This window comes from Heterocephalus glaber, unplaced genomic scaffold (genome assembly GCF_053883595.1).
Source record: "Heterocephalus glaber isolate CG9 unplaced genomic scaffold, H.glaber_assembly_v1.0 deba00001600, whole genome shotgun sequence".
Taxonomy (NCBI): domain Eukaryota; kingdom Metazoa; phylum Chordata; class Mammalia; order Rodentia; family Bathyergidae; genus Heterocephalus; species Heterocephalus glaber.
Genome location: NW_028258372.1, coordinates 34067924 through 34095889, shown reverse-complemented (window position 1 = coordinate 34095889; position 27966 = coordinate 34067924). Strand labels below are relative to the sequence as shown.

The 27966-nt window shown below is 37.2% G+C and overlaps 1 protein-coding gene across 1 annotated transcript in view; it reads right to left on the bottom strand.

The window, feature by feature from the left end:
- The window catches only part of Crb1 (crumbs cell polarity complex component 1), a 139128-nt gene that overhangs the window by 38578 nt on the left and 72584 nt on the right, over window positions 1-27966 (bottom strand). The window contains 8 exon segments of the mRNA XM_087193860.1: window positions 7345-8179; window positions 8182-8268; window positions 12647-12715; window positions 12718-12808; window positions 14356-14903; window positions 20155-20449; window positions 20451-20749; window positions 20752-21108. Coding sequence (XP_087049986.1) covers window positions 7345-8179; window positions 8182-8268; window positions 12647-12715; window positions 12718-12808; window positions 14356-14903; window positions 20155-20449; window positions 20451-20749; window positions 20752-21108 — 2581 coding nt within the window.

Genomic DNA, 27966 nt, shown 5'->3' with positions numbered 1-27966 from the left:
GGTCTGGAGATGTAGGTCACTGGGTAGTTGACCTGGAAGAGTATATTCTTGTCCTTGGCTCTTCCTTTTTTTCTCTGCTTTTTTGCTGCTATGGGATAACAGCTGCCTTCTACCAGGCCCTTGTGCATGTCCTTTCTGCCTTAGAGCCAGCCAACTTTTGACTTAACCCCCTGGAATTATGAGCCAAAATAAACCTCTCCTCCTTTAAATTCCAAGTATTGAATATTTTGTTCCTGTGATAGGAAAGTGACTAATACATTCATTTTTGTCTTATATATAAATATATATTCTTTATATTTTCCTTTGAACTGTTTTTTTCTCCTTAAATTCTTTTACTGGTACATTTTAGGTATACAATACGTTTACATTTATCATTGAGTGCTTGTACCTGTACATGATGTATCTTGGTTCTTATTTTTTCCCCATTGTCTATGTGCCCTTCACCCCCTCCACCCTTCCCTATTTACATAGACTTCATTTCCATTTTTTCCTTTTCTCATATTTTTTCCTTTCCCTTCTTTCCTTTCCCCTCCCCTCCCACCAACCCTACCCCTTTGGACCTTTTCCTATTTCAAAGTATCAATTATTCATTATTAATCCTTTTAATCCTTATTTACACTTTCACTTTCTCACACTAGAGAAACTATTCAGTATTTACACGTGTGTCCTATTTATTTCACTTAAGAGTATGGTCTCAATATGCATCCATTTAGCTATAAATGATTCTAGTTTCTTGTTCTTTATGGCCGAGTAGTACTCCATTTTATAAAAAAACCCCACATCTTCTTTATCCAGTTTCCAGTTGATGGGCACTTGGGCTGCTTCCAAGCTTTAGCTATTACAAACTGTGCTGCTATAAACATGGGTGGACAGAGGCAGACACCTGGTTCCACACTACAAAGACGCAGAGGCCACCAGACCACCAGACCATGGTACTGAGTCCTGCTGCTCTCGGCCCAGAGGTAGGGGCATCTGAGCCACCGTCCCATTGCTCCTGGACCAGAGGAAGGGGTTTCCTGGCCACCATCCCTCCCGCTGCTCCCAGCCCACAGGAAAGGGCTTTTGGGCCACCATCCCTACTGCTGCTCCCGGCCCCTGGCCCACCTCTCCCAGCTCAGAGGAGGTAATCTGTGCAGGCGCCAACAGCCCCCCTCTCAACCAGTCGAAATGAGAAAACATGTAAATAAGTCTCAAAACCAGACTTCCAGATCACCTACAGCAACCCCAAAGGGAAATGAGATGGAACACTCTGATACTCAACCACCTGGACCCACTGAACTGGCAACAAAAGGGGATCTGGAAAAAAGGAAATCAGAAATAATTTCTCAGATAACAGGAGAAATTGGGCCCCTAGTGCAAGACATGATTAATAAATCTAGAGAGGAGCTCAGGAACATGATGGAATCCCAACATAGGAAACAAATGGAATCCATAAAACAGATGCAAATAGGTTTCCAGGAGATGAAAAACTCCACTGAAAGTCTACACAGCAGAATGAGCCAATGTGAGGACAGAATTTCAGATATAGAAGATAAGATTGCAATTAGTGACCAGGAAAAGAAAAATTGCTTCAAAATTATAAGGGAACAGGAGAAATCAATCCAGCAGCTGCTAGACTATGCAAAGAAGAATAACATAAGACTGATTGGAGTCAATGAAGAAAGAGGAGACAGTGCAGATGACATAAAAAATCTCTTCACAGAAATAATGGCAGAAAACTTCCCAAGCAGGGGAAAAGAGCTTGACATACAGATAAGTGAGGCATATAGGACTCCAAATAGCCTTGATCAAAAAAAATCTACTCATAGTCATATAATAGTTAGGATTCCAGAAACTCAACAGAAGAACAAAGTTCTACAAGCAGTGAGAGAAAAGAAACAAATCACATACAAAGGAAAGCCCACCAGAATCACAGCAGACTTCTCAGTGCAAACCCTCAAGCCAAGAAGAGCTTGGAGTGACATATTCCAAGCCCTAAAAGAAAACAGCCTCCAACCCAGATTGATGTACCCTGCAAAACTATCTTTCAAAGTTGATGGAGAAAGAAGATACTTTCATGACAAAGAACACCTTAGGAACTTCATGAATACCAAACCAGCACTCCAAAAAATTTTACACAATATCCTAGGAACAGACATTGAGGATCACAACCCCAGGAAGCAAAGCAGAATGAACCAATCTGGCATGACAAGAAATTAAATGTAAAGGGGGAGGACCCAACAAAAAGAAAAAGTCATGGCAATGATAAGTCAATACATATCAGTTATAACCATCAATGTTAATGGTCTCAATTCACCAATCAAAAGAAATAGACTGGCAGAATGGGTCAAGAAGCAAAATCCAACAATGTGCTGCATACAAGAAACACACTTAATTCAAAAGGAAACTCATAGACTGAAAGTTAAAGGGTGGAAAACAATACTCCATGTGACAGGAACCCGAAAAAAAGCAGGAGTAGCTATCCTCTTTGCAGATCAAGTAGATTTTAAACCAACACTGATTAAGAGAGACCAAGAAGGACACTACATCCTTGTAAAGGGAAGAATCCAAGAGGAAGAGATGACAATCATAAATATCTATGCACCAAACTCTAGTGTGCCCAACTATATAAAACTAATACTAACGGACATGAAAAGTCATATATGCACTAATACAATTGTAGTGGGGGACCTCAACACCCCACTGTCACAAATAGATAGATCAACTAGACTAAAAATAAGCAATGAAATACTAGAACTCAATCGAACTCTGGAACAAATGTACTTAACAGATGTTTACAGAGTCTTCCACCCCACAAAATCAGAATACACATTCTTCTCAGCTGCACATGGGTCATTCTCCAAAATAGAACACATACTCACACAAAGAATATGTTTAAGTAAGTGCAAAGGAATTGAAGTTATCCCCTGTATATTATCAGAACATAGTGCGATGAAATTGGAGATCCATAGCAAAAGAAACTCAAAAAATTTCATAAACATGTGGAAATTGAACAACACACTTCTGAATCACCAATGGGTCACAGAGGAAATTGAAGAAGAAATCAGACAGTTCCTTCAATTAAATGACAATGACAATACAACATATTGGAATCTATGGGACACAATGAAAGCAGTCTTACGAGGGAAATTCATAGCAGTGAATACGCATATTAGGAAAACAGAACGAGCCCAATTAAACAACCTGATGCTGAACCTCAAGCTTCTAGAAAAAGAAGAACAGGACAACCCCAGAGCTCATACAAGGGAGGAAATTATAAAGATCAGAGGAGAAATCAATGCAATGGAGACTGAGAGAATGATACCAAAAATCAATGAAGCCAAGAGTCGGTTCTTCGAAAGAATTAACAAAATTGACAAACCCTTAGCCAACCTTGTCAGAAAAAGGAAAGAAAAGGCCCAAATCCATGCAATTAGGAATGAAAAGGGTGAAATTACAACAGACCCAGCAGAAATCCAGAGGATCATCAATACCTACTTCCAGAACCTATATGCCAATAAGATGGAAAACACAGAAGAAATGGACAGATTCCTAGATACATATGAATTACCAAAGTTGAACAAAGAAGACCTAAAAATTCTGAACAACCTAATATCAACCAATGAAATTGAAAATGTAATTAAAAACCTATCAACTAAGGGAAGCCCAGGCCTTGATAGCTTCACTGCTGAATTCTACAAGACTTTAGAGAGGAACTGCTGCCACTACTGTTTAAACTCTTCAATGAAATTGAAAGGGAAGCAATACTCCCAAATTCATTCCTGGAAGCAAGCATCACCTTGATCCCCAAAGCACAGAAAGACCCAACTGAAAAAGAGAACTATAGGCCAATCTCACTAATGAACATAGATGCAAAAATCCTTAATAAGATACTGGCAAACAGAATGCAGAAGATCATCAAGAAGATCATACACTCTGATCAAGTGGGATTCATCCCAGAAATGCAGGGATAGTTCAATATATGAAAATCAATCAATGTAATACACTATATCAATAGAGCCAAGGACAAAAACCATATGATTATCTCCATAGACACAGAAAAAGCATTTGACAAAATTCAACATGCATTTATGATAAAAACCCTATAAAAAATTGGAATAGATGGTCTCTACCTCAAACTGATAGAAGCCATCTATGAAAAACCAACAGCCAATATCATACTAAATGGTCAAAAACTGAAATCCTTCACACTAAAATCAGGAACAAGACAAGGATGTCCACTATCACCACTCTTGTTCAAAGTAGCTCTGGAAACATTAGCCAAGACAATTACACAAGAGATAGAAATAAAAGGAATAAAGATAGGAAATGAAGAAGTCAAATTGTCATTATTTGCAGATGACATGATACTCTATATAGAAGACCCCAAGAACTCCACCAAAAGTCTTCTAGACTTAATAACCAAATTCAGTCAAGTAGCTGGTTACAGGGTCAACACACAAAAATCAATAGCTTTCCTCTACACCAATGACAGACTCACTGAGAGAGAATTAGGGCAAATAATTCCTTTCACAATAGCATCCAAAAAACTGAAATACCTAGGAATCATCCTAATGAAAGAAATCAAAGACCTCTTCTCTGAAAACTATGACACTCTGAAAAGAGAGATTGAAGATGATATCAGAAAATGGAAAGATATCCCCTGCTCCTGGGTAGGAAGGATTAATATAGTGAAAATGGCCATACTTCCAAAACTGCTATATAGATTTAATGCAATTCCAATTGAGATCCCAGCATCATACTTCATAGACCTCAAGAAAACAATCCAAAAATTCATTTGGAACAAGAAGAGACCCAGAATAGCAAAAACAATTCTAGGTAACAGAGACATAGGAGGGGGTATCACAATCCCCAACCTGCAACTCTACTACAAAGCTACTGTGAAAAAAACAGCATGGTACTGGCAAAGAAACAGACCTGAGGACCAGTGGAACAGATTAGAAGATGCAGAAACAATTCCAGACACACTCAGCCATCTCATTTTTGATCAAGGAGCCAAACACCCTCACTGGAGGAAAGATAGCCTCTTTAATAAATGGTCCTGGAAAAATTGGGCTTCAACTTGCCAAAGATTAAAACTAGACCTGTATCTCTCACCATGCACTAAACTAAAATCAAAATTGATTAAAGATCTAAATATTAAGATAGAAACTCTGAACCAGTTGGAACAGAGGTTAGGTAGAACCCTTGAAGACATCGGTGTAGGAAAAGGTTTTATGAACAAAACCTCTGTTGCCCGTGAACTACCACAAACAATCAACAAGTGGGATCTCTTCTTATTAAAAGGCTTCTGCACAGCAAGAGAAACCACCAGCAGTGTGAGGAGACAACCCACAATGTGGGAAAAAATCTTCACCTGCTCTTCCTCAGACAAAGGTCTACTATCTTGAATCTATAAAGAATTTAAAAAGATCAGACCTCCCAAATGTAAAGACCCAATCCAAAAATGGGCATCTGAAATGAACAGACATTTCTCAGACAAAGAAATAAAAATAGCAAATAAATACATAAAAAAAGTTCAACATCACTGGTCATTCGAGAGATGCAAATGAAAACAACGCTGAGATTCCACTTCACTCCAGAAAGAATGGCTGCTATCATGAAATCAACCAATAACAAATGCTGGCGGGGATGTGGGGAAAGAGGAACCCTGCTCCTCTGCTGCTGGGAGTGTAGACTGGTGCAACCACTGTGGAAATCAGTATGGAGATACCTCAAAGAACTAGGACTGGAAGTCCCATTTGACCCCGCTATTCCACTGCTGGGGATCTTACCCAAAGAATTAAAAGAATCATACCACAGTGATATATGTCCACCCATGTTCATAGCAGCACAGTTTGTGATAGCTAAAACTTGGAAACAGCCCAAATGCCCATCCACTGGAGACTGGATAAAGAAAATGTGGCTTTTTTATGAAATGGAGTACTACTCAGCCATAAAAAATGAGAAATTAGAGACATTTATAGCTAAGTGGATGCACATTGAGGCCATACTCTTAAGTGAAATAAATAGGACACACATGTATAAATACTGAATAGTTTCTCTAGTGTAAGAAACTGAAAGTGTAAATAAGGACTAAATGTATAATAGGTAATGTGAAATAGGAAGAAAAGGGGCAAAGGGGAAGGAAGTGGGAGGGCTAGGGGAAAGGATAGAAGGGAATGGGATTAATATGAGAAAATGGAAAAATAGGAACAAAATCTTTGTAAATAGGGAGGACTGGAGGGGTTGAAGGGAGGGCTGGGCAAGGGTGAAAAATAAGAACCAAGAGAGACTATGTGAAGGTGCAAATTTCCAATGATGAATGTCATTATATTGTATACCTAAAATGTACCAATGATTAGAATGAATAATCGATAATGCAAAATAGGAAGAAAAGGTCCAAAGGGGTAGGGGTAGTGGGAGGGGCAGGGGAAAGGAAAGAAGAGAACGGAAAAATGCTGAGAAATGGAGAAAATGGAAATAAAGTCTTCGTAAATAGGGAAGGGTGGAGGGGGTGAAAGGAGGGCTAGGAATGGGGAAAAAATAAGAACCAAGATGCATCATGTAAAGGTACAATTCCCAATGAGAAATGTAAATGTGCTGTATACCTACAATGTACCAATAAAAGAATTTAATAAAAAAAACAAAACAAAAAACAGAACAAAAAAAATGAGTGGACATATATCGCTGTGGTATGATTCTTTTAATTCTTTTGGGAAGATGCCCAGCAGGGGAATAGCTGGGTCAAGTGGGATCTCTAGCCCTAGTTCTTTGAGGTATCTCCACACTGATTTCCATAGTGGTTGCTGAACTGGTTTTTATAGCTTACTAGTTTTCTCATTAATTGGTGGCTAATAAAATTATAAAAACATGTTCATTTTATATTTTTCTGCCAGACATCATTTTACCTTTTTGAAATAATTCTGTAATGTAGTCTTTTTAGGATTTTATAGATTTATCTGACTGAAATAACAGGGCATTATTTTAGTAATAAAAGTCCTGCCTTCCCTAACAATGCTAAAATTCAGTTTTTTGTATTTATTGTAAATGTATTATAAATGTATTAGTTTCCTGAAGCCTTAGTCTGTCAGACCCTGGGCCCTAATTCATGAGACATATTCCAACAATGGTGACTGAGAGAACACTGTGCTTACTGTCTGGCTAAAATACTCCATACTCGTAGGACATTTCAGCAAAATAAATCTTGTCTTTATACCATCAAACTGTGATGGAAGTGACCAAAGCTAATCCCTGTTTAGGATAATATATATGTATACCTTGAGGAGAGAGCTTTCCAATTTGGCAATGAAAATGTAGGGTACAGGTCCAAAAACCAAGCTTGGTATGGACTTTTAGGCTCACCTGCAAAATTTTCCTGTAAAATTTCCCAAACAGAGGCAAGAATAGCCATTAGTGTCGCTCACGCAGGTGGCTCCATTTGCACACTGGTGACTGTGGCAATTGCCCATATCTACTTCACAGTTCACACCAGCATATCCAGGCTCACCAGCATATCCAGGCTCACACCTGCAATGGTAGGCTGCAACTCTATCAGAGCAGTTGCCATGGATACAGGGGTTTGAAAAGCATTCATCTATGTTGAGTTCACAGTGTGTTCCTGACCATCCCAAGGAAAAGGAACAGCGGTAAGAGCTGTAGAGATCTTCACAATTTCCTCCATGCAAACAGGGGTTGGAGTAGTAGGCATTTAACTGCAAACAGCCTGTATGCACTGAATTTGTAGAGATTTTGAGAAACTGCTCTTTCTGATGTTTATTTGTGAAACCATGAACATTTTCAAAGTAAGAGAGATAAATGCCTCCAATTTCTATTGTACTTGGACAGTCTTGAAAGCCCTTCTTGTTGTCAGTAGTTCGGTCACCCACATAAATGTCTGTATTGTCTTTCAAAAAGTTGAGGCTTCCAGTAGCAACTGCACTGGTCACAAAAGCTGTTTGGTTGTCCAGTCCCATCTGCCACCTGGAGGCCTGGGCCAATGGATCTGTCGTGGAAAGAGTCACTTGGTGCCACGTGCCATCGTTCACTGCCTGCCGATTTCTCAGGTGCAGAATATAGAAATTGCTGCCAGTCTGTAACTGAAAAAATAATCGGGAATCTTGAATGCTAATATTAAGAAATGCAGGCTCATTTTCAGTGTGCAGTATTCTCACATTTGCATCCTTTGTTCTGAAACCAATGTGATATTAGTGAGCTCTCTGGTAATATTCCCATTGCTTCTGAACAATATTTCACTGCTTTGTCCATTCAAAACAGCATTTCCAACGCCTAAAGAGAGAAGGCATAATTAATTATTAACTTTATTAAATCTATAATTTTACTTAATATCAGTATTAATAATAATGATCATTATGTTAATGACATCATATGTTGACTGTTACGCGCTATAGTAGGTGCTGTCCTAGTTGCTTTTATATTATTTTTAGTACAGAAATCTTGAACATAGGCATTATTATTATCCTCCTTTTGTGAAAGAAGAAATTGAGACTCAAAGAAGCTAAGTTATTGCTGATAGTTATAAATAAATAATAAAGCTGAGTGTTAAAAGTGGACTGTCTGACACCAAAATCCAAACTCTATGCTTCTTTTTCATTCAAAGCGTAAGCCATTGCAATTTTATTTTTCATTTGTTTCAATAAATAAGGCATCGATTATCCATTTTGTACATAAAGAAACTCATCACAATGAAACAAATCTAGCTATGGTGATGCAGCAAGTTAACAGTACAATCTGGCTTCCAATTAAGCTGGCCAGCAGGCAGAAGTAGCATTCCAAATAACTGATTTACTTACCTGGTGAAACTCCAATTCTATGCCAAGCTACCATCTGTCTACCTATAACCAAGTAGCTTTATGTGATTGGGAAAAAATAGCCACGTCAATTGTTCCCACTTTACGCCCACACACTGTACGGGAGCATAGCACTTTTGGGCAATCTTATTGCATTTCTCCATTAAAAGTGTTTTTCCTATTCTACAGGATCATTAATTCACAGCTTGTCTTATCTTTTAAAATATCCAACCCCATCTTGGGCTACGATCTCCTGTATACATTCTTGAGAAGATAAGAGAAATAAGAACAGCCTTAGCTTTCTGTGAAACCTGTAAAACTGACAAGGTACAGATCTCCTGCGTTTCCGCCCTGTTAGAATGGATGCAATGTCCTTATTTCATTGCGGTCACCCTCCCAGTCATGGCTGTGTCCCGTTCATTTGCACCCGTTAGGCATTATTCTTCCGTGCATCTTTTTTTTTCTTCTGTGCTCGACATTTTCATTCCCCTATTTTTTTTCCTATAAATGTACAAATATTTTATAATTTTTCGAATCTTTAAAAAAATCACAGACATACACGATCCCAAAGCACTCACTGACATCCCCCTACCCTGCTGCTTTATTTCTCTACTCTCATTATCATCTAAACTTCTGATACTTTCATATTCTCACTCTTCACTTTCTCATTTCCTATTTTATTTTAATACAAGCCACTCAGGATTTTGTTGCAATCACTTCACTGAAACCACTTCTCAGGTCACAGTGATCTCAGCATTACACAGCCAGAGGTTGATTCACTGTTCTCATTTTCCCATCTTCAGTAGTAACTGACTTTAAAACACTGCTGTTAGCTTACTTTTTGGCACTACAGCCAGCGACTGCCATCTTTCATGTAGACTGATTACTCCTTAGTGCTCTTCCTTACCTGGCATGAGGATGAACGTAACCGCCTCTTCTTAGCTCAGCACCTTCACCAGGGTTTGTGTGACCTGACTCTGATTAACTCTCTCATTTATTTCCTTCCACTCTCTTCCTCATTCACATGTTACATCTTGCTCTTCGCTGAAGACAACAAGCTTGTTCCCAGAGAGGGCCTTTTAACTTACTATTACTTAAATCCAGAAAATCCACCCCCCAGGCCTTCCCATACCTGATTCCTCCTCAATGCTGATATCTGCTCAATGTCATCTTCTCTAAGAAGCTTTCTGTGACTGTCCAAGTTAAAATAATTTCCTCCCTGCAGTCACTGTCTATACCATTACTATTATTTTTCAACAGCTCCTGTGACTATTTGAAATTATTTTGCTTGTTTACTTGCTCCTTGACTGTATTTCTGCACTACATCTGAGCTGTATGAGAACAGACTTTTCTGTCTAGGATCTCTCAGTTCTTATGCATAGAATAGTGCCTGACATCTTGTAGATGCTCAGTAAATAGTATTAAATAAATAGTCTATAAAAAAGAACTCCATCGTTTATTTTGAAAAGTGAAGCAATGATTAGAAACCATAGCAGTAAACTATCTGCTATATAAATACTATATAAATTTATTTCACCAGTTCTGCTGAAAACACTGAGGTCACTTTTTTGTGATCTGGTTAAAAACTACAATACACACAATGTTTATTTTTCAACTCTTTTTTTCCTGGAGCTTTGACATAATAAACACCTATGTCTACGGTGAGTTTTAAATTTTGATAAGATACAGTGATACAGATGATTAAAGTTCTGAAGACAAACTCATGAAGACATACTCTAAGAGTATGTTGTTCTCTTAGACTTAATCTTCTCAATATTTTTTATTTGAAAAGAAAACACAATCCAATCATAAGATGGCATAAATTTAAAAGTACCAAAAAAGCAAAAACAAATTCTAGATTCATAGCTGCAATCAGGAAACTGGTGCACAATTCCTATTGCAAACCTTCTATTGATTTACATTTTTGTCTCTTCACTAAAGTAAGTCATACTTTAAAAAGAATAGTGTTGGAATTTTGGGGGGTTAGTGACAGACGTTCTAGTCTTTCTATAGCAGCAATGCTGTAGCAATAAAGATTCAGCACACTTCTGACTAGGGGCTGTGTTCAAGTCCTAAGCTGCTTTAGGTGTCATGTGACTCAGTCACTCTTGCCCATTCTTGAGCTATCACTGATTTTAGAAACCCAATCTTTGTTCCCCTGTGAAAATGTTCAGAATAATTTGAATCCTGTTGTAGAACAAAGCGGGACTAGCAACTTTAGTATTTCTGTCAAAAGATGAACAATAAAATCATAGTTAATAAATCATTTTAAACAAGTATCTCAGAGGTAGAACAATGGAAAATGTTGAATTAAAATCTGTGCCAGGGAGGGGGTGTAGCTAACCGGTAAAGCACCTCGCTGGCATGCACTGGGTCCTGGGTTTGATTCTCAGCACCACAAAAATAAATCCACTGAGTAAACTTCTGTGCCACATTAAAAACCAGGTTACATTCTTGATGCCAACATATCATATTTTTATCTCTATATAGTATATATTCTTTAAAGATGAGTATAAGCATATATATGTTCCTATAGAGAATTTCTCCAAATATATGTACAATGTGCTGTGCTTCACAAAGATTGTTGTAGATTTTATTTTTTTCAAATATAGAAAAATGAAAGTAAATGCCTTGTCTTCCTCAGTTGCTTTGGGCCAGATCTAAGAAGAATGTTGATAATAAAACCAAAGAACATTTTGTTCTCAAGTTCCATTCCATTATTTTAGGACAGAGTTTTAATAAGGTATTTCATGTATATTTTTAATGTAAGCAGATGATATACTTAATGTCTAGAATAGTTAAGTAAAAATATTTAGTTATTTTGAAGAAAAATAAGTCAATTTATTCATTTATTTATTGTCAGTGTACGGTATAATAGTAACTTGAGAAACCACACAGATATTATCCTTGTCTTGTGAGGCTTATATTCCACTAAGGAAAGAAATGATAAGCAAATAAACCAGTATACATGTAACAATATTAGAGAGTGGTAAAAAATATAAAGAAAAGCCACATGGGAGGACATTTGGGCTGAAATTTGAGTGCAGGGATGAAGAGAACCTGCGAAGCTCTGGTGGAAAAGAGGTGAAGGTGAAGGAGATGATGGTATGTTGGAGCCTGGTGAGGAGGTGGAGAAGTGAATAAAGTATTAGACTCTATTGAGAATGATTCTATTGATTAAGCTGTGCATTATTTGAAGTAGAAGAGAAGACAATAAAAATGATAGCATGGCTAGTATGTGAATATGTCAAAATTATGAATGTAATATTCAAATTGCTAACATTTGAGAAATTGTGTGTTTGAGTACTGAAGGGAGGAGGAAAATCTTTCACATGGAGAGAAATGGTCATGGCAAACCTCAACCTGGTGCCTAACCTGTTTGATTATATGCATAATAGTATATTATCATCACAAAGAAACCTACAAAGTGATATTTTCAGGCTGTTTTATAGGAGAGAAATCTTTGGATTACTTAAGGAGGTTACATGAATTACCCAAGTTTCATAGTTAATTAATGGCAGCAATGTTAATACCAGCATATTTCCCAGTCATGAGGAAAGGGAAGGTAAGTCTCACCTGCTTATTCTTCACACGTTACCTTCAAATAACCAAGGATCTAGGTTTTGTGTTCCAATGTTAATTTTCCATCCAGACATTCAGGGCAGGAAGAGGCAAGAGACCTATCTGGGCCATTGTACTATTTATTCTGCCAGGTTTATCAGAACACTCACATAGGGAAACAACACAAATTTCTTCAAAAAGCTGACTGTGTCTGTATTCTTTTTTTACTATCTCTTTTTGAACAACTGAAATATGCCAACTTAATTGGGTGGGTGATAGTTTTGAACTTTACCTACATTCAAAGCCTTGGGGCACCAGTTGGCAGTGGGCAGTGGGAGGACAGGGGCTGAGTTCACACCAGCGAATTCCTCACGGCCTCTCCCAGCTGTGTTCACAGAGCAGGCACAGAAGTTGTCCCACAGGGTATAGCAGACACCACCACTGCGGCAGGGGTTGGACTGAGCAGAAGAGAAATCAAAAGCTTGAAAGAGCAATAGAAACTAAACATGGAAATATGAAGAGCAAGAGCATGCATCTTTTGTTTTAAAAATACCAATTTCCCCACATCCTTAGATTGTAAACTTTGATATACACTGTTAACTATATCAAATTAAACTGACTGCTGCCATTGTCAGCAGTTTTCTAAAGGAGAAGCTGGGAAATGGGTGCTAGAGATAGGAGGTGAGGAGAGAAAAAGGAGGAGAGAGAAAATATAAAATCCATCTATAACACAAGAAAGATCTTTGAAGTATAACAGTGCTCTCTGATTTACAAATTATTAAGCACTTTCACATGCACTATCACATGAGGTAGGAATTATTATTCCTGTTTTTACTGATGAGGAAGCTGAGGTCCCTCCAGTTGCTGAAGGTCCTATAAAGAAATGAAATAGTGAAGCTTGGTGCCTAATTCCTCTGGGTCCCAGTTCCATGCCCTCTCTCGTTGTTTGCTTTGCCTATGAATCAGAGACATACTATTACTATTTCAGTTCTTCCAAGGCCCCTTACAAAGTATTCAAAATAAAAGAAATCCAAAGAAATCTTAGAGCCTGGACTGTATTTATCACTGGTCTACTATTTAACATATGATGTAGGCTAGTTACAGAAACCTGTTATTCTTGGTGTTTGTTTTGTTTGTACTGGGATTGAATCAAGGGTCATGTGCATGCTGAGCATGTGCTGTACTACTGAGCTACACCCCAGCCTCACAGAACCTTTCTAAATTTCAGTTTCTTTATCTGTAAATAACATAGTGATGGCAATGCCTGTTTTATACAGTTGTCCTGAAACAGAATTAAATGGATTGATACTTGTGGAGTAGTGTCAGGTACATTAGAAATGTTTCCAAAATAATGTCACAGTGATTCATTTGTGTCTATTTAGGACCAAGTGTAGGGTACGACAACATTTGGAGCTCAACAAATGTTCAACACGTACAGTATGTTCCCTTGTTTTCCTTTGAAAGCTCCCGCAGAGCTGACAATTTCATGTATTTAAGGCACCTCTTAGAAGAGGATACAAAGGAAGTAAAGTTAAAAAAGTGCTCTGAAAATTATATTTCAGAGGATTTTAAATCCAAATTACCTTTCAGATTTTTTTATCCTTTTTGACTGAACACAAGTTTAAAACAACAGGAGCTGGGCATCCAAGATAAAGAGACCTTCCCAAAAGAGTTGAGTTAAAACTCTGGATGTCATTAGAGTTTAGGAATTAAGACACTATTCTTGTTAAGTAATTTGATTGCTGTGGTGGTAGGAGAAGCATGTAACCAGAGTTATTTTGGTTGTCTGATACACCAGGATGCCAGAGCAAAGCTGTCTTTTTATGCCTCAATGTAAATCCCTGTCTTTCTGGGAACATATAGATGAAATGCTATCCTTTGGTTGGTGGGTCAGTGACTGCATCTTTGTGACATTATGTACAAAGAATTTGTTTTAATAAGTTGTATATCTCATAAAACAGTAATCTAGCATACAATATGTACATAGTTATATGAATAATCCTACCTTGCAAACGTTGTCTCCAGGACAACCTTGGACCACGTTGACAAGAATTGGATGGCGGGATGCACTGTTTGTTGAATTTGGGAAGAATTCCAGATTCTGGTTGTTTAATCTTACATCTTGAATACAGCCTTTGAAGGACCCACCATTAACTTCAGTCTCTTGCCTGTAGGGCAGGCCACCAATGTAGATAACATTTCCCTTTTGGATTTTCCACATAGGAGCAGAAATAAATCCTAGCATTTGTGAAGCCTGATACAGTTCAATTTTACTTGGCTTGATTTTCAGAGATATTAAGTCGACATTTCTGTCATTTGGAACCAATTTTCCGAGAAACTTTGGAGAGCCTGGAGTCAGCAATGCTAGTCTGCCGTGCTCTAGCCAGACACGAAGGTAGTGATAAGTGCTGTTTTCCAAAGCTAGAAGGAAGCCTGATGGTCGACGTGTTCGCACAAACATGGAGAGGCTGAAGTTCTGTCCATGATTTTCATCAACCTTAAAGACAGCATATCCAACAGAGTCGTCCTGGCCAAATCTGCCTGCCACATACTCTTCAGTGTTGAAATTGAGGCTAAATAAAAATGAAACACTTTAAGACTCAAAAGTAAGAAGGGACAGAACCTGAACATTTTATAGACATACACACTCTTACACCCTTTTTCAAGTTCAGGGTAGAATGATTCAATATAATAGCAATTTGGACTCATTTTCTGAGTTAAAATACCTGCATTTTGGTTTATACTTTATGGTTGAAGTTCATTAAGCAAAAAACACCATGTTTCTGCACTGATAAACTAAAGAACTTCCCCATCACTGCTGTAAAACACTGGATCTTAAATGGTAAAATTTCAGACACCTAATAATGCAATTTGCTAGAAGAAGTTTTAGGGGCAAGAACACTTCATGAAACATCTGCAAACAGTCTTTTTTGGTCAGTCATATATGCCAGTTGGAAGACATGAAGCAGACATGTCATTAAACCTAAGTATTTTTGGAAAAGGACAAAAATTCAGAACTAGAGTTGGAAATCTTCTTTAGAGATGAAACCCACATAATAAAAGATATAGCATAAAAAAAAGAAGAGGAGGACTCTCTTGTGGTCCTGGTTGGGGAGAAGGAGAGGCATTGTAGAGAGAGAAATATGGAGAAAGCAGTGTACTGAACCCATCCAGCATTTCCTGTGGTCAGAACAGTCGGGATTACATGGATGTGGAAATACTATCCATGTGCATTATCTCCAAAGAACCCCCGAGATGTGAAAAAATGAAATTTGACATTTAAAATCATTGGTGATATAGTAGGAATAAAGATGATTATTCTTAAGAAGCTTATACTGTATTCCAGTTGAGGGAAGACACACCAGATAAAGAAACAAACAATATAATATGCAAGGAGGTAAGTAATCACTTGGCATAAGACAAATTAGGAAGAGAAAGTAAATAGGAAGATTAGAAGTTAAAGGTGGAGTTGTAATTTTAAATGGAAAACTCAGGAAAGAACTCTTTCAGAAAATGACATTTGTGCAAAAACCAAAGAAAATAGGAACAGGGCTGTAGTAATTCAAGAGACAAATGATGACAACTTAGTGCAGTGCTAGTGTGTGGTGGTGAGATGTGATAAGATTCTCAAAATAGTTTGAAGGTAGCACCAGTAGAATTTTCTAGAACAAACAAGACTTTTTGGCCCAAACACCTAGAAACCTTGAAGAGGTTTCCATTTGTAGAGATGAGGGAGAAAACTACAGGGACACATTGGGGGTGGGTGGGAATTTATATTTATTTGAGATGCCTTAGAAGATATCCATGTGGTGGTGACTAATAGGTAGTTGACCCAGAGGTTCAATGAGAGGTACTGGGTTAATAACTTGGGAATTTTCAGTGCATAGAAGGGACTTTAGCGACAAGACTAAGATTACAAGAATGAATATAGAGACACAGAGAACACAAGAGGTACGAGAACTGATACCTTCAACGCAGTACAACTGGAAGCAAAGGAGATGATGGAGGAGCAGCCAGTAAAACAAGAGGAGAACCCTGACACAGGGACAGCCCATAAGCATAAGGAGGAAAGAGTTTTCAGGAGAATAAAGCATTCAACTGTGTTAACAGTTACTGAGTTGTAAGAAAGGGCTGAGTTGACCATTGAATTTTGCAATCTAGGGACCATGTTTTACAGATATTGTTGTCTTTAGGATTTATCTCAGTCATAATCAGAAATCAGAAAGCATATTCTTTTATACTTAAATGCCATCATATGGTCCAGCTGAAGTGTGGGCAAAGGTAAGACTTATTTTCATTTAGCTGAACTATAGTGAAACTTGTTTAGACAACCGTCTATGTCTGAAGACTTCCTGCATAAACAGCTACATTTTTCAGAACTCTAACTTGATTTCCTACAGTAATGTTGCATTTTGAATCTCCATTTAGAGACCACCTGCTCCAGGCAAGTACAGGTAGTTTTCAAAGTGTACTGTTAGATAATATAACCCCTTTGAAGAGGTTAACATTTCTGAATACACTGCAGTACTTTCATATGAGATAAAATGCTTAATAAGAAAATTTGGCTCTTGAAGCCCTTGAGGTTTGAGGATATACACAGAATCACTCAACCTCCGGGAGGGGAGGCCCTGCTGGTCATCATACGATGCCTGCAGGATTACTTTGTGGATTCACATTAAAGGACAGAACACAGAGCTGTTTTCTCTTTTCCTTGAAAGCCCAACTCTCCAGTAATCCTATTCTTCAGAAATCACACGCAGGTAGTCAGAGTGTGTGATGTGCTACATGATTTTAGAAATACCCAAAGCCACAGAGGACTAAGCTGTAGACATGGAAGGAATGATTCTCATACATGTCATTGATATGTCCTAAAGATGAGTAACATAAAAAGTGAAAAACAATTTTGACAAGTTTTAATAGTTGATGAAATTCAATGAGAATAAATAAAAGGCACTTGGATCTAAATGTGCCTCATGGGCTTAGGGTGGGAGAAACAGGACTCTATGACATCATGAGTGAAAATGACTCAGAGTGAAGCAACTGTGTGATATGACTGCCAGAAAGTCAGTGTAATGTTAAGCTGCAAAGCAGAGGCACACTGTATGGAATAAGAGAGGTTATGATCCTGTGCCACTGTTTCTCATCAAGTATACCCAGACACCATGTTTCAGAAAGAAGACAGATAAGCAAATAATCCAAATACTCCAAAGCCAGCAAGCAGGTACAGAGGGGTCTGAAGACTGTCATATGGAAAGAGTAGAAGAAGCTGGGATGTGTAGTATGATAGAAGTGATGGGTTGGGTGGAGCAAGATACTTTTTTCAAACATAAGTATTCTCAAGGAAAAGAGATGTTAAGATTTATATGAACATCTTCAAGAATTAAAATGTGGTAAATGAGTGAGAAATTTGTGCAAATCGTATTTCATTTAAATATAACAAAAGAACTATTTGGAATTTTTTTCCAAGATAGATTGAATGAGTTCTGCGTTCATGAAGATGTCTAAGCAGAGGTTTGGATCACTATGGTAGGCAGGTGCAGTAGTGTGAAAATTTCAGCCACAGAATGGAATGAAGCCTCTTCTATATATGTGAAATTGTAATTCTAATATAAAATTCCCAAACTCTACGTGTAAAACTGAAGGTAAAACATATGTAGATTACGTTTATAAGTCAAATATTTTTCCAGAGTGTAAAAGGTAGGTGACAAATCTGAACGATGTCTCAGACACTTCACGTTTCTGTATGCAATCAACACAACACGTGCTGAGATAAACTTGCAGACAGTTCTGTGGGTAATGCTTAGGGAAACCTTTCCCAGAACTGTCCTACTTGAGAGTTTGGATGCTTTTAGCAAGGTCAAGTTCAAGATATTGGAAATCCCTGTGTCTTCTGTCTTTAGTCAGCTAACTAAATCTTCTATCCTGTTCTACTTGTTCCTTGCAGTATGTGCCATGATTGGGAAGCACTGTGCCAAAATCATGATTTGGGTGGTTTTTCTTTGTGGTTTTTAGTACATCTCCTCCCTCTTGAATATATGTGTGCAGCAACAGCAGCTTCAAGTTCTCATTACTGCACTAAAGCATGTTTTATAGTGGGAATAGACTTCCAGAAAACATTCTTCATAGATAACAGCCAATGCAGAATATTTTAGTTTTATGACCAAGAGGTGATATGAAAAATGGAATTTCTCTTAAACTTATCCGAAGAATTTTCAGAAAGAAAGTATTTTACAAAACTCACTCCCTATAATTTCTTAAAGCCAAACATTCTCATGGGGATTAAATAGTTTCAAATCATATAGAGGTACTGGGGACAGTAAGGAAGTGTAACCAATTCAAGAACTTGGTTTAAAAAGTTCATATTTTTCCAAGTTGGGAAAAATGAACTAAAGAAAACCAGAACACACTTGGTTGGCATCTCTTGAATATATTTACTAGGACAGTTAGCATCACCATGGTCAGTATTAACCTCATGGGTCACTGCATCTGGAAGCCAGTCAAAATAAGTCAGCATCTGTTTGTTATTTTGTATATGTAGTAAAAATATTGCCTTGGGTCAATTAAATTTTTCTTCAAAAAGTGAACTATTGCCTCAGCATAATTTCCCCCTTTCTTATTTAAAAAAAAATCACAAAACAACTTGCCATTCCATTTAAAATATTGCATAGAGCTAGTAGATGTCATACCTCATTGTCAAACAGGTCCATGATTTGTAATGAATATTGTGGTCAGGGAGAAACTCGTGAATAGTTTCTAATAATGCTTAGCCATTTGAACATGGAGTAGGGTATGGGCTAAGACTGGTTTTAATTTTACTTTATATAAAGCAGAGAAGACTATTTACCAGATGTTGCCCTACTTCATGTTGTTCTGAAATCTTGGAGTAAATTAGACCTGAACTTCAAAGCAGTCAATTGCAACAACCTCTCAGGCTTTTTCAATGCATGATGATGATGATGATGATGATGATGATGATGATGATAATAAGACTATATATTGATCACTATCAGTAGCTGTCTTTGGAGTGAATGTTCAAAATAAAAGATTTTGAAATACATTTCAAAGTATGATTTGCTAGAGAAATCAGATCAATTAATTTATGGCATTTACCAAATTTCATTGTTACTTTTCACATGCTTTTCTTCCTTTTATTTTCCTTGAGGCATTTATCTGTTTTCTCCAGGCAATCCTAGAGATGATGCCTTTGAATAAAATTGCTGGTTTATAAATTTATAAACTGCAACATGATTTTGGAACAAGGATTAATTGCATAGAAAAGAGAGCAAGGAAGTTAATATTTACTGAGACTCTACTAAGTACAAGATAGTCTGCTAGCATGTGAGACTGACTAGTTTAGTCTGCAGAAGCCTTTTTTGTCTAAAAGATTCTCTTTTGGGCTGGGGATTTAGCTCAGTGGTTCTGCCAACTTGCCTGGAATGCACAAGGCCCTGAGTTCGATCCCAGGTACGAAAAAAAAAAAAGATTCTCTTTTAAATAAGATTTACAATAAATCTCTGATATGTAATGCATGGTGAAATTTCTAAGAGCATTTTATCAACACCAATTTGGAAAAGGGCTATCTGCTTATTTTTTTACTTCTGCGTCTGAGTGAAACCCGGATGTCCTATGAACTCTCTAGAATTTAATACACATCACCTCTTTTCTTCTTTTTCCTCATTAGTGGACAAATAGCAACATGAATCGCAAGGGGACATTATGTTTCACAACAGGAAGTAGCAGGCTGGCTGTCTTTTGTTGATCTGCCCAGAGGCACAGCCCTCCTGGGTGCTCAGCTTCCTCTCACCTTTCAGACAGTTGGGGCCTGCACCGGGCCTGTAGCAGTCACACAGGTACCCAAGTCACAAGTTGATGCAGCGTCCTCTATTTTGACAAGGTTGACTTTCACACCAATCCTTTTGCATGCAGCCTGCCTTGATATTTAATGACAAGCTGGATGAAATGTTCTCCAGGGTAATATGATTCGAATCAAATTTAATGTCTTGGAGACAGCCTACAAATGAAGGTGCAAATGCTGTATCATAGATGTTAAGTAGTGCAACACCATCTCCGGTCATTTCCACTGGTAAACCACCCAAAAAAAGAGTTCTGAAAAGCACACATGGATTGATTACTTTCAAACGGAGAAGGAGCTCTAGTGATGCATTTCTCCTTACAGGAGTTGTCCATTAAGGAAAGGGTCACAGCCTCTGCAAATATCACCTCCACTGAGTGCCACTGTCCATTGCTGGTGTTGTGGGAAATGTACAGAAGTACCTTTGACCAATTATGGACTTGAATTGATAAGTGAATGTAGCCACTTAGCAACTCCAGTTTTGCAAACATGTCTCTGTTGCCCCAGAAAAGTAGAAGCGCCATGGACTGAACAGTCTGAAATCTGAAATGCTACAATCTGAGCTCTGGGTTGTATGCGAGCCACTTGTGACCCACAGGAAGCCACTGCCCTCGAATGAAAGTGTGGTGACAGTTTCACACAGTGACCCAGTGTAGCCAGATGGACACAGGCAGCTGAATCCATGTTGGCCATTTTGGAAGTGAGGGTTGCAAATTCCATTATTTAGACATTGGTGATGTGTGCAGCCCAAGAGAATCTCAGAACAGTCTTGTCCTCCATAAAATGTTCTAGAAATGTTATCAAATGAGCAATGACAAGTATAATTTCCAGGCAAGTTCTCACAAGTGCCACCATTTTGGCAGGGTTTTGATAAACATTCATTGATGTCTTCTTCACAGTGGATTCCTGTTAAGTAAGGAACAATAAGTGAAAATCATGTATATTCAGATCATAAATAGAAACTTCACACAATTTTCATGTTTTATCTTCCAGAAGTACAGAGCTGGCTTAGGACTGTAATGGAATATATTTCTTGAGGAAAACTACAATCAATTATATCATTGCATCTGTGTTGTGGAGACAAGAGCAGTCACAGCAGACTTTGAATTCATCCTTTAGAAATAATGTCAATTACAGTGAGTGGTTCATTCTACCATTGTCAAACATACATGTTACACTAAATGTCATTAAAATGGAAAGAAGAAATTTTGCCCTTAGGAATGATCCTAGATACAAATGATTACATAATTGTGGACTATTTTTATCCTGCTATTTCACTCTGTTCTATTACAAAATAGTGCTTTTGCCTTCTGTCTTGTACCTTTCCATAACTCCTAAAACCAAAGTTTGCCAGATATAAATCTCAACATTTCTTATGATGGAATGGTTCTAAGGGAATGGAAGGCCCCAATTCCTTTCTCTCCAAACAATTCCAGTGTAACACCAGATCAATATCTCATAACAAATTCCTGCTTATAATTTTTACTTCACACTGTAAAATTCTTCCCTAATTCCAAGTCAAAGAAAGAAATCTAAAAGAGAATTATTAGAATTTATTTCATCAGGGCCAGGAATGTAGCTCAGTGGTGCTGTACCTGCCTGGGAAGCACAAGGTCCTGAGTTCAATCCCCGGTACCAAAAAAAAAAAAAAGAAAGAAAGAATTTATTTCATCAAATAACAAGCCGAAATATAACACTGTAAGAGATATGGTAAATTCAAATGAATATGTAGTAAAAATGAAAATTGAAACATGTGGAACAGTTTGTGATTTTCCCAACATCTTTATCCACATTATTATCTTTGTACTCACAGCAGTATCTGAAGTTTCAGGGCAGATATTCTGAGTTCTTTTTCCCAGAAGAAATTGAAGTTTAGAAAGTTTAAAGTCTAAATTGCCAAGACTTCTACAATTTGACCCTAAACAAACTAAATTTTAAAAATCCAGTGTGATACTGTTCTTTTAACTGATAATTTAGTCCATTCTTGTTTATTGTTTTACTAGTTTGTGTGTCTTATTTTCCCATTGAACTCAATGTGTACATGTGTGTTTTACAAAATTTAGTCAAAAGGCTTGTGTTAGTTTTCTCTTATGTCAAGATACCTGAGAATAACAACTCAGAGGAGGGAAGGTCTATTTTGGCTCACAGTTTCAGAGGTTCAGTCCAGGGTTTCCAGACTCCATTGCTTTTAGACCCATGGTAAGACAGAAGCTGCTCATCTCATGAGAACCAGGAAATGGGCATAAAGGGAAAGATCCAGAGAGGAAGGGCCTGGGACCAAATATAGTCCCCAAGATCACAACTGCATCATCTACTCCTTTCATTTTGGCCCCACTTTCTGTCTCCATCATCTTCTAATAATGCTGTGAAACTATGGTCTCATATCTTGATGAGATATGATGATGAAGTTAGAGCCTTCATGATCTAATCACTTTCTAAAAGCCCAACCTCTGAACACATGGGTTTGAGAGGTGCATTTTAGATCTAAACCATAGCAAGGATCCTATATTGACAGTATTAGATCTGAACTCCAGCTAGTTGTGATCTTGAGCAGGTTTTCTTGACTTTCTGTTCCTCAATTTCCTCATCTACAAAATGAGGTGAATAATTTCCTCATCTACAAAATGGGGTTAATAATATTTATATCACAAGTCTTTTAAAAAGATTAAATGAATTAAATCATGTAGTATGCTCATAACATTAGTATATGTAAATTTCTCTGTAAGTTTTGGCCATTACTAAGAAAAATAACCAAAAGAATTACCCTATATTGAAAAAGTTTGAATAGTGCTGTGGTCATTGAAAGAGACAGTCTAGAAAGTGCAGGCATAGATAGTCCATAAATTGCATAATTTTGTTTATCAAGATATTTACATAGATAGCATAATACTCTAGAATCTCATTAGATTGTGAGTTCCATTGAAAAGGGAAAATGTCTGTTTTATTCATTAATATATTTGGTGCTTGCTCATATTTGGCATTTGGTAATTAATTTTTTGAATTAATGATCTTTCTAACATAATAAATATTTTATAATGCATTTAGTCTGATTTGAAGTGCAAAGCACTCTTACTGTGTATATTCTTAGATCCATTTAATCAATGTTAATCTTTGTATACTGCCATTTATGTGCCATATATTTAGGCACTTGATTGGACCCTATTGTACTGATATTTTCCAATACTTAAGTTACTTTGATACAACCTTTATTAATTCAAAATTAAGCTCTGTGGAAGCAGTGAAGGTACCATAATCCTCTTCAGTGTCTCCCACAGTGCCTGCACAGTGCTAAGGGTATGTGTTTTAACATATTTGATGAATAGAAAGGATAGAACTGAAGTGAACTAATCTATTACTTAATCATCCTTAGAGAGAGAACTTACCTAAAAATTACAGATAAAGCTTAGCTCTAAAGGAATGTTTCATTTAACTGAAATGCAAGGTTTATTTAACTGACTTTATTAAGAGTTTAAACTTTTTATTAGAAGATAGTTTACTTTAATTTTTATAGGATTTTGAAAACAAAAAATGAGTATTTAATTAAGAGGAATATTGAACAACTCATAAGGTATAATCAAAATGACTCTATAGTTAACATAGTTAATGGAGTGGAGATTTTTTCCCTCTGGATAAAATCTCCAGGAGACTGTATGAATTTTATGATTATTGTTAGATAATAGATTCATGATAAATTTTGAAAGATTCACAATAATTAAAATGGCCAGTCACAAAAATATGTCTCAGTGCAATTTAGAATTAAAGAAATCCTCTTTCTTTGTCTGCTAGGTCAACTTTAAGCTGTCTTGAGGGAAGACTTGGAAGGCTTCTCCCTCATTTTCTGTTCCTCTGTACTTTTATTCCATACTTCTGTTCACCTCCATACTTTTAAGTGTTCTGAATCTTAGAAGACTAGAGTTTGTGGAGAAGAGAAGAAGAAAGAGGTTCAGGAAGTTTTGGCCTGACTGGTGATGTTCCATTTCCTCTGAGCCTGGAAGGCTTTTCAAGTTGATTTTTCTAAGTTTCTTGGAGCCTCTAGCTGAGACTCCCTCCAGGGACCTGTGAGGCAGGCTGCCTGCTCCCACATTCCCTGCTCCCTCAGCTCTTGGTCACTGGTGTACTGGCACTTACTCTTTCTTCACCAACTGTTTTTGTTGGTGTTCTCTCATCTGATACAGGCCTGCTAGAAAAGTTCCCTTTTACATGGACCACTGACTGCTATTATTTTTGCCATGGGTCTCCAGTCTGGGCCTCAGGACTCATGTACCTTTGACCTATATTTGAAGGGGCTTACTGGCTTTCCAGCACAGCATAACAGTTTCTCTCCCCCTCCTCCCCGCCTTAGATTATAAGCCACAGTCTTTCATCTTTATATTCCTCAAGGAGGTGGAGAGTCTAGTCTAAGTTAATGATTTCTTTCCTCACTGTCCTTGCAGCCACTGTCACTCTGCTTGGGGCTGAAATGTAGATTTCCACTGAAAACTTGAGGGGGCTGTATAACTTGTAAAACAGCAGGGCTTCTTTCCAGAGAAATCTCTTTATACATTCAGTGCTTCAAACTGCCTCTCAAGAAACTTCACATACCTTTAAGATAAAGATACATGTATCAAAGCCTGAGATCTATTATCTGCATTTATTGTGACATTCTGCATTATTATCTCTCTTATAACTTGCTTTGGTACCTGACAGCCAAAACACCTTGGCCCTTTAGTTGGAAGTTCAATTCACCATTCTCCCAAATTTACAAAATACCTAACCTGTGTTCTACTCTCAGAGTATAACAGGAGCTACAAAGTAGGAGGAACAGACCTGGCATCAAAATACTTACAATATAATGGAATAACAAAATGCATATTTACGAAAATACACTGTAAATAGTAGACTCCTAATGAGTGTAGAAAATACATTAGGGCAACAATAGGAAATATATAAGTTATGGAAAAGATGTGGAGAAAAACATAATGATAAATCTTTAGCTATGAAAACTCAGCCTTTTAAACTAAGTCAAATAAACAAATACTGATTACATATAAATTTTTGTATATAACATGGAGTAACAAATAGTCCCTGCCCTCAGGGAACTTAAAGAAGACAAATTTGTGAAAAATTAAATGATCCTGTAAACCGAGACAATACTGAAGAAATATCACTACACATTACGTAGTGGATCTGAGTGAATTGTATGGGCAACGGTGAGGCAAGGGACTCTTCATTCTGTCTTCAGTCTGGTCTGGGAAAGTTTTATGGAGATACGATTTAATGTGTTCCAGTGTGGATCAGGACAAAAGCATTGCTGTATGCACAAATAAGTGAATAAACAAAACACTCCTCAATGGAAAGCTTAAGGCATTTAGAGGTGATGATGAATCATGAGGTAGGCATGGAGGATTTATGTAGGAAAATCAAGTCAGAAAGGTTACATGCAGCCAATTTGGAGGTCTGGGAACTTAACAAAGTTTTTATTGTTTTATTTTTATGTGTTTACTACTTTATTTTCTGACAGTGGGAAATACTGGGCTCATTGTTGGACAGAAGACCAATATGGTTTCTCATAAAGATCAGTCCCGCAGGGAAATATAATAGAGTGAAGTAAAAAGGAACTAGAGACAGGAAGACATGCTAGACAGCTATTAAAATCATCCACACATAAGATTATTTAGGCCTAAAATAGGATGTGTATTTCCTTTCAGTTATAGTTAGTCAACATAAAAATGCACATGGCAGTGCTTGTTTGCTCACTATGTTTTCATATAATCTTTAATATTTATACATTTAATCTTTCACAAAATACCAGTAACTTGATTATGTATTTCCTTTAAATATAAAGGGAAGCAAGCTTTAAATATTGCCATGATTGTAAAAAAAGAGAGAAAACTCATCAAGGTCAAAAGTCTGAAGAACAATAAACACAATTAAGTGAAAAATTGATCACAGTGACTTGTGCTTAAAATCAATTCTATTAAACATCTCCATGGTAAAATAAGAGCAGGCACTTTTATTTGATAAACCTAGTAAACTAAAAGTGAGAAAACAGATAAAAAATTCTTTCATTAGTTATATGATCTGCCGGGCAAAGAAAAAAGATTTTCTGTCAATTAAAATAAAAAGATTAGGCAATACTTATAAGATTACTGGTGCATTCAGTATTCTTAATTTTATATTTGAGTTGACTATGAATTGTTTAGGTATAAGTACATATAGTATAAGGTAGACAAGTGAATGTTACTATTTTCTATTTATTTTCAATTTAGGAATTATTTCTTTATGATAGGAGGAGGCTTCCAGGCTAATGTACCACCCTCCTAGCACAGAGGAGGTGAGCAGCGTGAGTGCCAGCAGCACCCCTCCCCCGCCCCTGCAAAATGAGAAGACACATAAACAAGCCTCAAAACCAGACTTCCAAATCACCTACAGCAACCCCAAAAGGAAAAGAGAAGGAACATTCTGATACTCAACCACCTGGACTCCCTAAACTGGCAACAAAAGAGGATCTGGAAAAAATGCAATCAGAAATAATTTCTCAGATAACAGCAGAGATGGTGACCATAGTACAAGGCATGATTAATAAATCTAGAGAGGAGCTGAGGAACATGATGAAATGCCAACATAGGAAACAAATGGAATCCATAAAACAGATACAAACAGATTTCCAGGAGATTAAAAACTCCACTGAAAGTCTAAGCTGCAGAATGAGCCAATGTGAGGACAGAATTTCAGATACAGAAGATAAGATTGCAATTAGTGACCAGGAAAAGAAAAATTGCTTTAAAATTGTAAAGGAACACGAGAAATCAATCCAGCAGCTGCTAGACAGTGCAAAGAAGAATAACATAAGACTGATAGGAGTCAATAAAGAAACAGGAGAGTGCAGATGACATAAAAAAACTCTTCACAGAAGTGATGGCAGAAAACTTCTCAAGGAGGGGAAAAGAACTTGACATACAGATAAGTGAGGCATATAAGACTCCAACCAGCTTTGAACAAAAAAAATCTACACATAGGCATATAATTGTTAAGATTCCAGAAACCCAACAGAAGAACAAAGTTCTACAAGCAGTTAGAGAAAAAGAAACAAACCATATACAAAGGAAAGCCCATCAGAATCACAGAAGGCTTCTGAATGCAAACCCTCAAGGCAAGAAGAACTTGGAGTGATATATTCCAAGCCCTAAAGGAAAACAGCCTCCAACCCAGATTGATGTACCCTGAAAAACTATCTTTCAAAATTGATGGAGAAATAAGATACTTTCATGACAAAGAACACCTTAGGAACTTCATGAATACCAAACCAGCACTCCAAAAAATTTTAGAAAAAAATCATAGAAAAAGACAATGAGGACCACAACCCCAGGAACCCCAGCAGAATGAATCCATCAGGCACAACAAGAAATTAAATGCAAAGGGGGAGAATCAAACAAAAAGAAAGTAATGAAAATGATGTTAATATATATCAGTTATAACCATCAATGTCAATGGTCTCAATTCACCAATCAAAAGAAATAGACTGGCAGAATGGGTCAAGAAGTAAGATTCAACAACATGCTGCATAAAAGAAACACATGTAATTCAAAAAGAAACTCATAGACTGAAAGTTAAAGAGTGAAAAACAATACTCCATGAGACAGGAACCCCCAAAAAGCAGGACTAGTGGATTTTGAAGATCAAGTGGATTTCAAACCAACACTAATTAAGAGAGACAAAGAGTACTGTGGAAAACAATACTCCATGTGACAGGAATGCAACAAAATGCAGGAGTAACTATCCTCT